The following is a 12,178-nucleotide window of genomic DNA, read 5'->3' as shown; positions in this document are numbered from 1 at the left end:
ACCTATAAATGATAAACATATTTGAAAATATGTAATTTAAAGAGATCTCTATAAGTTATGTCAATATGGGAGGAAATTATCATTTATTGAAATTTTTATCGACAATAAATATTGAATGTGTGCATATGCAATAAACTAACATGAGATAGCAAGGATCATTGTATTAGATTTGTCGAGAATTATCGACATACATTTTGATTTTTGGCCAAAATATTATGACGCAGTCCAGGCAAATTTACTCACATAAAGTGAAGTAAGACCTGTAGGGTGTGCAAATAAATATTTCTAATGAGAAATTTGCATATATGTATTTGTACATAATGAATTGTTGTACAAAGTTTGCATAGACATGAGATTGATTGAAGTAAGGCTTAAATATTGAGAAAATATAATCATGATTTGATTATAGCCTGGAATATATTTTATGAGGATTTATAAGCGTCACATAAAAGTTGCAACAAAAGATTATTTATTTGGAGCTCCTAATATAGTGAGAATTTGAAATAAGCCTTATCTAAAAATTCTAGAAGAATTTAATACATGTCTTAAGTGATATAAATTCTAAGTCGTGCGCACTATATGACAAAGATCTTTGTATGAAATAAAGACATGTAAGTAAATTATTGTTTGAAAAATACGTATGGTTGTCTATGCAGTATAAATACGTAAATTATACATTGTGATAGACTCTTGAAGAGTTTTTGATTAATTGCAAAACAAACTTTTATTTCTTTTGTATATCGAGAAATATTATATGTATAAAGTTTGTTCATTAGTATTGAAGTCCTGAAGTACTTCATATGTATTAAGAATTATAGATATATGATCATTTGATATGAAAATTAAGATCATACAACAAGATGGAACAAATATATGGTCTTGGAGTACCATCATTGTCACAAACGAAAATTTATATTATCATTAATGTGTTATGTTCATATCTACTTGAAATGTTAAATTTTAGTATGAACAAGATTGTATATACACATGAATGATATGTTAGGTTTTATGCCCTAAATAAAACTCCATTTCAATGTAATCTATTTTATTCAACATCAATAAAGAAACAGAAGTATTTTTTCATTCATTTGTGTATGTTTTGGCTCACTTTATCAATTGTTTGTCTAATTGATTTATAAATTCATCTTAAACCCTTTTCACATACTTGATCATGTTTATTGTGCTGTCATCACATTGGAAAGTAAACATGACTATGTGAATAAAGTTTCCTAGATTTATCAGACACAGGGTTTTACTGATATGATAATCTACAACAAGAGTTTACTTGTATTTGGAGAAATACTATGTTCTTTCCAGAACATTGGTTAAAGTATAGCTCAGGTTGGATGCATGGAGTATGCATTGGAAGGGACCGATATTGAACTTTGATTATGGTTTAATTAAACTTACCGTAAAATCTATTCAAGTCAATATCGCCAAGTTGATCCTAGATCAAATGATCTTAATCCTGTTATGATTAGGCTCAATCTTGAAAGGCTATTCGTGTTCTTTGATTTGTTAGTTAAGCCTACTTTTAGGTCAGGGTGATACGTACATTTTGGGAACACGGTAGTGCAATTGAGTGGGAGCGCTAGCATAAACATGGAATCTATAGCTTATATCTGGCAAATAGTAAGCAAAGGGTGATTTCCTTCGAGCTTGACCAAACGAAAATAAATGGTGGAGATCTCATTTCACATAAGCTGAAATATCATTTATACGGGGTCAAGTGTTTTAAGGATAAAATACATAGTAGGGTGTTACAGTAATTTAATCCCTTTACTATGTAGATCATTCATATAGAGGATCATTGATCAAATTAGGATTATAACAATGGATAACTAATGATGTGTCTATATGGTGGAACATATAGAGCATTCTATATACTGAGAATGCAATTCTAAGTTCTATGCGTGGATTCAACGAAGAATTAATAAGTTAGTGAATTTTAGTGCTAAATTCTTGATCTACTTATTGGAAGCTCGGTTATATAGACCCATGGTCCCCCCACTAGTTGAGATAATGTTGCTTGTAAGACTCATGTAATTGGTTTTGATTAATCAATTATAATTCACGAATTAGACTATGTCTATTTGTGAAATTTTCACTAAGTAAGGTCGAAATTGTAAAGAAAGAGTTAATAGGGGCATATTTGTTAATTATGATACTTTGTATGGTTCAATTAATAAATATGATAAATGACAATATTATTTAATAATTATTTATGGTTATTAAATAGTTAGAATTGGCATTTAAATGATTGAATTAGGAAATTGGCATTTTTGAGAAAATCAGATACAAAAGGTGTTAAAATTGCAAAATTGCAAAAATCAAGGCCCAGTCCACCTAGCCAGGGCCGGCCACCTATTTTATCTTTTTAAATTGATTTTTTTCATTATTTTAATGCCATATAATTCAAATCTAACCCTAGTGGAATGCTATAAAAAGAAAGTGAAGGCTTCAGGAAAATTACACTTTCTGAATCAGAAAAACCTGAGCCTTCACTCTCTTCTCTAGCCGCCACTCTCTCTCTCTATTCTTCCTCTATATTTCGAACCTCTCTTAGTGATTAGAGTAGTGCCCACACACATCAAGCAATACCTCAATCATAGTGAGGAAGATCGTGAAGAAAGATCATCAGCAAAGGAGATTCAGCATCAAGGATTCAGAGAAGAAGATCCAGGTTCAGATCTTGATAATACTCTGCTACAGAAAGGAATCAAGGGTTAGAGATCTGAACGGAAGGAGTCATTATATTCCGCTGCACCCAATGTAAGGTTTCTTGAACTTTATATGTGTTTAATTTATCGTTTTAGAAAGTTCATATTTAGGATGTTAATAAACATACTTGTGAGTAGATCTAAGATCCTGGTAAAATAATATCCAACATGATACAATTAGTTGGATAAAGATTAATGTTCCACGAACCCCTCATCTATAATTTAGAAGTCCATACATACTCTGGAAGAGTTATAGAAAATATATGATCAAAGATTGTATATTGTGATATTTTAAAAGTGATAACAATAATCTTATGAGATTTATTATCACCAAAAGAATTATGGATCATATGTGCATGAGGGGGAGACATATTCATGTTGCACTCTTTTTCCCTTAGCTCAGGTTTTGTCCCACTTGGTTTTCCTGGCAAGGTTTTTAACGAGGCAACTTGCAAATAGTTATGAATATGAAATATATATTGTACTCTTTTTCCCTAGCTCAGATTTTGTCCCACTAGGTTTTTCTAGCAAGATTTTTAACGAGGCAACTATAAATCATGTTAACATACTTGCATTTTATGAAGCAAGTAGAGAATGTGTGGGAGTGAGATCATTAACATAGCATATTCGGGAAACATATGGATTGCACTCTATAAAGAAGTATCAACACAAACAGTTCTCTATGAAGATAATACTGCTTGCATCGCTCAACTAAAAGGAGGGTACATTGAAGGAGATAGAGTTTGAACACATTTCACGAAATTCTTCTTTATACGCTTCAAGAAAATACATATTGGTGTTCAACATATTTAATCAAGTGTCAATCTTGTAAACTTATTCACAAAGTTATTACCAACATCAACATTTGAGAAGACGGCAGATAAGATCGAAATTCGTCGATTAGAAGATCTCCACAAATGCCTAAATGAGGGGGAGTTAGTTTATACTATACTCTTTTTCCTTTGATCAAGTTTTCAGCATGATTTTTAATAAGGCAGTTATTATGGACATCCAATGGGGAGTGTTATAAATATTAATAATTATGTGGATGTCCAAATCTTTTATTTATTACCATTAATTGTAATCAATATTCCTTTTTTTCTTAGTTTCCCTTTTTCTTAGTTTCTTAATATCTCACTCTTGTATTTGTATAAATAGGGGTTCACCCCATTGGAATAAACAACTCAGAAATTTTCATTCACTTTCTCTTTTTCTCTTCATCTTCTTCTTCTTTCTTCTCATCTACTTTATATTATTTTATATTATTTTATAACAGATAATACATTTATTATAATTTACTATATTCTTAACCAAAACGTACATAACCAAATTTGAGTGTCTATATATAGGCTCAATTCGTAAATTTGATATAAAAATTTTTTATTCTCAAACTTTACGAAAAATATAGTGTGAATCGGTTTAGCATAATTAAAACAGAAAGCAATCAATCTTTTATTACAACAATTTCAATTTAAAATATAAAATAAATAATAATAAAATTAAAAATATGGTTAAAAATATTTATAATACATTAAATTTAAATTTCTCAATGTAAAATATTTTTATAATTTTTTTATTTTACGTTAAAGTTAAACTAATAAATTTAAAAATATCAATAATATTTTAAATATTTTAAATTTAAATTAATTTTTTTTATACAAAATATCTATATAATTTTTATTTTTAAATACATATATATAATAATAGGGGTGTTCATCCGATCCAATCCGCACTTTTTTGGTCAAACAACATCCAATCCGCACTAAGTGCGGATTTCATATTTTGGATCCAATCCGATCCGCATAAGAGTTTAAATCCAATCCAATCCAATCCGCAGTAGTGCGGATTGGATCGGTTATTTGGATCGGTTATTTTTTTAATAATAAATTATTTAATATTTCATAGAAAAAAAAATTAAAAAAAGACTATTGTCTCTTAATCTCCAATAATAATCTATTTCCATCTCTATTTATATACAAATTAAACCAATATACATATATATCAATATATGTATATACTTATCTTTAGATTTACACTAAAATATATATGTATCTAATTACTAAAATAAATAAGCTAGTATATACATATTTAAACTTTATGTGAATAAGAATTATTTTTTTTGTGTTTTTATTACAAAATAAATAAAATGCACCAACTCAATATATTACTAAGAAAGATTAAGAAATTAGAAGTTTGTGTCCTTTTTTAATTAATATATATTACATATTATAATTTTTAAAAATATATATAATTAAGTACGGATTGGATTGGATCGGTTACTTTTTGAGGTTAAAACAACATCCAATCCGCACAAGTGCGGATTTTAGATTTTTCAATCCAATCCAATCCGCACAAGTGCGGATATCCGCATTTTGCGGATTGGATTGGATTGGATCGTGCGGATTGGATTGGATCGGATACTTTGTGAACAGCCCTATATAATAATATTATAAAATTAATAAAAAATATTCTGTTAAGTAATAAAATATTCTGTTAAAATTAACATAAAAACTTAAAAAACATCATTAAACAAGTATTACGTTACATGATAGATATTTGTATATTCGTTGAAAAAGTAAATGGCAAAAATAGTGTCATTTTTCTATTTCTAGTACTATATTCCAATCCCACAAATTGCTCTACTTAGAGGAGGGCTAAGTATAAGAATCTTTCTTTTCAAGTGAAACCTCTGAAGAAGATAAGAATATACAAAGAATGGCTTATATGGGATTTCAGTGTTAATGTAATAAAAACCACACAATTATAACACAAATCCATAAAGTAGCCATTACAGAACTAGAAAGACAAAAAGATGGCATAAATTTGCCATTAAAAGATATGAAAGGCAGCCCCAACACGAGAATGTACCAATTCCTCTTTTACTCCTACTTTATATATCCCTATTCTAAAAACAATTGCAGAAAACTGAGTTTTAGTGTTCATGTCATGAGTCGATAGCGAGTTTGATGAATCCGAGATGTAGATAGAAACTTATGTTTGAGCACATGTGAGAGGAAGAAACTAAGTAGTATAACCTTCAAAACTTTGGGCGGCAGCTATGCCTTGATGAGCGTATTTCATCTGGGGGTAATGTAGGACCATCATTTTGGATTGCCATCGCCGCTCTTCAACATCCAAAATGACCCCTTGAATACACAAATTTCATTCATGACCTGTATCAATAAATAAGACTACTCAGAGTTCTCATTCTTTAAACAAACACAGCTCAGATTTAAACTTCCAAGAAAAAATATTGAAGAAAATAAATTAATGATCGTAACAGTTTCAGCACTCTGCAATCAAATAAACGAATTTATGCCCTTCAAGCCTAGGAAGTCATTTAACGTTTTGAGGATGCTTCTAAAAGATCTTCATTCAGATTAAGTGTAAAGCAAGCAGGATTATGTGCATGCGGGACTTTTACTAGAACATCATGGAGTACTTGCAGGATCACAAGTTAAAAAGATTTAAACTAATTTAACCTCACTCTAAGCCCATCCCTTCTTTTCTAATTTCTTAAAGTACTATATGTAAAAAGAGAACACCGAAAAAGCCGTATAAACAAGTTCAACAGCTAACCTTACTATACTCATTGTTATTTATATCCCTGTTTAGGGATTTCTTAGCAGCATCAAAAATTTCCGCTTTTTTAAGTTTCGCATTGGGTCCATTCTGGCGTAGAAGATCAATGACAACATTCCTGAAAAGAGCACAATTTATTTTAGATAAGTGAAGAAAACACAAATGTCAAAATAAGATAATGATACAATCATCAGTTATGATGAGAACCAGCTGTAGATAATAAACCGGTACCCAATACTACAACACAACAGCAAGAATAGTACCAGAAAAACAATAGAGCAGTAGCAAAATATAGAGAAACAGTAGATTATTATGTTGAATGTATGAGAAAACCAATACAAACTATGAGAACCCTAAGGCCCCTTTGATGCAAAGAGTTTTACTCAATACATTACATACCCTTCTATTCTCTTACTCACCTATACATAGTAATCTCTCACTCAAAACTACCCTCCCAAACAAAGAATCATTTGCTCTTTTTATTTACTATATTCTAGCACACCATATTTATCCTAGGGCCTAACAAGTTACCACTAGTTTCATCATAATCATAATCTTTATAGCAAGAAAAGATTACAAACTAGCATGGCAGTCTCATATGCCAACTAGTATAGTCACACTAGATAAAAGGTGCTAATCAATTCCAAGCAGCCATTTACTTCATATTAGAAATAGAAATGGGGACAACCTGAATGGATCATATTGTGGATGCTCTGGAGATGACTTCAAGACATATAGATCATGAATATTGATTGCAACATGATCTACAAGTTTCCGCAGCTCATCTGGAGAATCAGTACCATATGCTGCCGCTCTTACAAATCTAGCATCTGCCTTTGGAAGATTCAATTTATTAAGTGCCAAATCACGTAAACCTTGACATATCAGCTGAAAGCTGCAAGGAAGATGAACATTCTACTATTAAGTACACACAACAAGATAGTGAGTGAAACTTCTACTAATGACCTTTATATATATGTATATATATCAAATACAACACTAATGGGAGAATCATACTACAATATTTGCATTCTTCTTTTAAGCTCATTTGACAGGAGAAAAGATAAATTTTTGCTGCTGATAAATACCTGCAAACCTTGTGATCTTGTATAACTTTTGGGAGGACCTTTGATGACAGAGCTTCTCGAATATCATCTGGAATGTTTGTCCCCATCAAAACTTCACTTGCACCTTTTGCCACTGTTGTTGCAGAAGTCAATGGTCTCACAGGCCTACTAGGCATGGCAACATTCTTTGCACCACGTGCAGATTTTCCGTCTCCAAAACTACTCATGATACGTCTCTCCACTTCTTCCCAACCATGTTCTTGCTTCTTAACAATGTCGGGGTAGAGTTTTATAAATGAAGTATCTGTTTGCTCTTTAAATTTCCAATCTTTGACTTTAGGTCTTTCAACAGAAAAAACCCTCAGAAATTCGTTCACCGCCTTTTTAAGAGGTGGTGGATTTTGTAAAGATGATGTGGTAATAACTGGACTCTTCCAAAATAAAAGAAGAATGTAATCCCTAGCTATACGTCGAATGCCATCCTCTTTAGCAGTATACAACAACGAACTCTTAGGAGCCCAGAAACCTTGCACTAATAAAGCATGATTCTGAAGAACATCCAAAAGCTCTTCTGTTGTACAATCAGGAGCATAATGCTTAAGAGCACTGAATCGGTGAACAGGAGGTCCCTAAAACAAACGCCTTGAATGATTACAAAGAAGGAAAAAAATAAATAGTCCGAAATGCAGTGTAGCTACTCTAAATGAAATGCAAGGAACTAGCAACTAACCTCACAAAGTAATTTCTTAATACGCTCTTCTAGGGGCAGTGAAAGCAACAACCTGAAAAAAAGTTGCACATCTTAGCGATAAGGATCAAACCAGGAATAAAACTAAGTAACAAAATGAAAGAACATAGTATACGAATGAATCGTTTAATTATAAGCATGAACACTATACATATAAAGATCTCCAAAATTTTAATTAGAAACAAGATAAACGCATAACTAGAACGTACCTCTTTGAAGGGCCTTTGGGCTTATCAACATTCTTGAAGGCTCCAGGACACAATGAGTTAATGTAGTCACTCCTGCAAATAATGATCAAAATCAAACATCATAAGCACATTTAATACTTTAAAAATATTATAACTTTGTACAATTGAGGCGTTGTCTCTAACAATAATATTTGTAATTTATTGAATTATAGTTAGTCGTGGTAGTAGTAATACTAGTAACAAACATACGGGGTCATTGTAAACTGTAAAGGTGAGGACTCTTCAGCAACCATTTTTCGTATATATGTGGATGAAAATTCAGTGTCGGAGCCATGGTACTTGAGTGGAATCCAACCCTACGAAAAAATTGTGTTTTATCATACTAAGATTAATATAAATTAGAATTTTCCAATATCGTATCTTATAACAAGTGAAAGGACACCAGCCAATCACATAGCCAATTGGAAGAAAGTTTAAAAATCAATATGGGCAAGTAATATTTTAAAGGATCAATAACAAAATAAATTAAAAGAACATTATCTAAGAAACAATTCAGTGTTTAAAGGTAAAAATAGCAGATAGTTAAAGTTCTGTACACGGAGTACTTCTAATCAGTTATGAGAACCATACAAAATGTTTCAATGAGTGAAAAGAAAGTGTTTGAAAAATGAAACGGAAATTTCACTTATTATGAATAGCAACTGATACCTCCCCATCTGCAGTTTTCTGCTCCACTGAATTCACTTGCTTAATCTGCACAGAGAAAAGGGATAAGTGAGAAGGTAACTGAAGCACTCAAAATATGCACAAGACAACTAGAAATTGAAATGGAAAAAATGAGTACCTGCTTCTTTGAAGAACCAACAAGTTTAGATTCTTCTAATTTAATTTTGTCTTCAGCATCTCCTGTAACCTTATCCTTCCTTTTGGAGCCACCAGAACTCAAATGATTTAGTGATGGACGAAGCTGTGCAACTGCATGAACAGGATTGAGGTGTAACTGCAAGATGAAGAGAAGTGAGTGAATATATTAAAAATGTTGGATTGTTAAAATAATTCACCAACATTGTGTGCAGTAATAGTCGTATCAAACTTGAAAATCCATACATAACCATATCTAAAAGGCATTTTCATAGATATACATACTTTATTACCCTTCAAAACTCCCACAGCGTAGCCAGTTGCTCGAGGTGTCTTCCATAAACTACACAAAGTCTAAAGAAAGAAAGAAAAGATGAAACAATGTCATATAATTGAAGGCAAATCTTTTTTCAAAAGCAGTACACAAGGAGAGAATGACACCAGAGTTATGTTGGGTTTTAATGTTTTATGTTTTGAAAAACCATATTTCTTATGTAACACATTTTATTATCAAATAAAGAAGTAGAGATCATTTTGTTTATCAATTGCATTGCTAGCTTGTTTTATTACATAAATAATTGCTTATCTAGACTTGAAAATTTCGTTCCTACAAGTTTTTACAAGGAAAACAAGCTTGTAAGATTCAATGACACTTTCTGGCAGCACCCAGAAGTTTCATGGTAACAGTTGATGAGCTTCGAGCAGACAAACAAATTGAAACAAAATAGAGTATAAAGAATTATCAAGTGGTAAAACCACTGATGCTACACCAATAGAGTCCGAACCTTCTAAACTTAATTTACTCTCCAGCCAAACTGGAATCAAATTAATCTACAGATTACTTTAAAATCAATAAGTAAAATGATAAGAGACCTGCTTTGTCATTTTTAGTTTGGTACCACAGTCTTGATCATAATTCTGGGAATCAACATCCATGGACAAATCGAGCTCCACTTCACTACTTCCAGGCTTAACCCTCACCTACAAAATAAGAATCAAACACAAGCATAGACATTTTTGATTCAGTCACCATATCAATAGAGATAAATTCAGTGGCTTGCAAATTAAGGTTTGAGGCATTTCTGAATTGATGCTGATGGGTGAGCATTTGGCGCTACAGCCGCAACCCTTTCTTCATGCCTCTCAGCCTCAACAGAAAAAAGGAGTTGTGAAGCTCAATTAGCGCCAAACCTTGAAATCAAGATATTCAAGATTTGATCATCTACACCAGACAGTTATTAATATATTGCCCAGAGCTCTATAAATAGAGCCTGATCACTTGGGTCTATTCAAGAGAGCATTTTGAGAGAGTTCACACAAGCAAAAAGAATCCAAATAAACCGAACCCTGTGCTTTGTTGTTTTTTATTCTCAGTTTTTGTTCTTTAGGAAATGCATAAAAAAATCTTGCATTGGAATGTACTTCTACTTTCCAATCAGTTCAAAATGGTGGAAAAATTATTCAATTCCAATACTATAAAATGCAACCATAATACAAAGGAGAATGGAATGAAAAATTGATTCATTTCCATTCCATTTTCATTACCTCCAACCAAACGCAACCTTAATGTGCTATTGTTATTGGTAAGATCAAAGATGGTATTGAATGAGATTCTTCATTATAATTCCAACAAAGATGAAAATGCAAATAAAATCAAGTGAGAACTTAAAAATAATTAAATTAAGAACAAACTCCATAAATAAGTACCTCTTGACATCGCTCATCCAATTCGTACGGTCTCCAACAAGGCCTTAAAGGATATTGCAAAACATATAGCTGCAAAAGTAAATAAAATGAATGAAATAAACAAAAACATTTCTTTACAAAGGGAAAAAGAGAGAGAAGGACATACCTGAGTATCTTCATCCATTTTAGGGTTAAAAAAGACGTCAATTTCTCGAACAACAGTATCTTCTCTATCGTCTACGTCCATGAAATCATCATTTTCTTTCGGTTCTTCTTTAGCTTCGGTGATAGGCTCCATCTCCATTTTCACATGCCCATTTTCAGAAAAAATTTCAGTCTTGGGCGGCAGGACAAGTTCGTCCTCATTTTTGTTCACCTTCAATTCCTGTGGCTCGTGTTTCAGAGTGGGGTGTTCGAATTCGCGCTTGGGGTCCTGTGGTGTGGAGTCGGATTCTGTTTTGGGTTTTGGTTTGAACTTAGAGGACTTGGGAGCAAACCTGGAGACTCGAGAAGGAGCATGGGTTGGCTCATCCAGATCGTCCAGGTCCATATTCAGAGAAGTGAGAAGTACTTCCTCCTCCTCCTCCTCCGATGATGATGATACTTGTTCTTTGTAAATATTAAGTTAAGACTGTTGGAGTGTGGTTGTTGTTAGTATGGTCCTTCTTTGAGTTTGTATATTAAGTTACTTTTTTGGTTTTGTGTTGGGATATTTGAGGGGCTATTTCACTGCTATGCAGTTTTTTTTTTCTCAGATTTGCTGGTTTTGTTAAGCTGATGGAACAAGTTATAATTTTATTTTCTAAATTTTATAAGCAGTTTATGTAATGTAGCTCCCAATAAAAATTCAGTAGTTTTTTTTTTTTTTTTTTTTTTTTGAAATCCAAAATTCAGTAGTTTATAGTTTAGTAAAATATATTAGTTGGGATATGATTTTGTCACTTTCACGGAGTTTAATTCGTGATGTACGGCAGTCGTCAGATGAGTGAGTTATTTGATCTGACGGCTGGGGTTGATCTAGAGTAATTAGGATTAAAAAGTAAAAACATACCTGACACTATCCTGAGACTCATCTAATGTACCACGGAATACATTTCGTGTGAAAGTACATCACAAGACAAAATTATATCCCTATATTAGTTATCCTAATTCATTAAAAAAAACTTTCAAATAAAATGCTGAATTAAGTAAAATATCTATATGCAAGGTGTCGTGTCTTTGGTCCCAGTATAAGAACATAAGAATAGATTTATAACTATATAGTATCGAAAATACAAAAAAGTGCATTGATAATTTCATTTCTACATAGACTACCAAAAAATTAGG

The 12,178-nt window shown here is 32.0% G+C and overlaps 1 protein-coding gene across 1 annotated transcript; it reads right to left on the bottom strand.

Moving 5' to 3' along the window:
• Positions 1 to 5,300: 5,300 nt before the first annotated feature.
• LOC115714398 (uncharacterized) lies at positions 5,301 to 11,686 on the bottom strand. The gene is made up of 13 exons (XM_030643087.2): positions 11,019 to 11,686; positions 10,874 to 10,942; positions 10,040 to 10,147; positions 9,452 to 9,520; positions 9,150 to 9,305; positions 9,014 to 9,058; positions 8,555 to 8,661; positions 8,327 to 8,398; positions 8,100 to 8,151; positions 7,391 to 7,998; positions 6,991 to 7,197; positions 6,300 to 6,420; positions 5,301 to 5,893 (listed from the first exon to the last, which is right to left on the bottom strand). The coding sequence occupies exons 1-13, from the start codon at positions 11,400 to 11,402 to the stop codon at positions 5,822 to 5,824; spliced, it is 2,070 nt and encodes a 689-aa protein (XP_030498947.2). The 5' UTR covers positions 11,403 to 11,686; the 3' UTR covers positions 5,301 to 5,821.
• Between the last annotated feature and the right edge of the window lie 492 nt (positions 11,687 to 12,178).

This window comes from Cannabis sativa, chromosome 4 (genome assembly GCF_029168945.1).
Source record: "Cannabis sativa cultivar Pink pepper isolate KNU-18-1 chromosome 4, ASM2916894v1, whole genome shotgun sequence".
NCBI classification, from domain to species: domain Eukaryota; kingdom Viridiplantae; phylum Streptophyta; class Magnoliopsida; order Rosales; family Cannabaceae; genus Cannabis; species Cannabis sativa.
Note: the sequence above shows the minus strand (reverse complement) of the source record. Positions and strands in the feature narration are given on the sequence as shown.

Bases quoted from the DNA above. Each gene is read 5' to 3' on its own strand.
- LOC115714398 (XM_030643087.2), bottom strand. From the start codon at position 11,402: ATGGACCTGGACGATCTGGATGAGCCAACCCATGCTCCTTCTCGAGTC. The intron at 9,059-9,149 runs GTACTCATTTTT...TTCTCTGTGCAG, and splicing joins TTGGTTCTTCAAAGAAGCAG to ATTAAGCAAGTGAATTCAGT. The intron at 7,999-8,099 runs GTTAGTTGCTAG...CGTTTGTTTTAG, and splicing joins TTAAGAAATTACTTTGTGAG to GGACCTCCTGTTCACCGATT.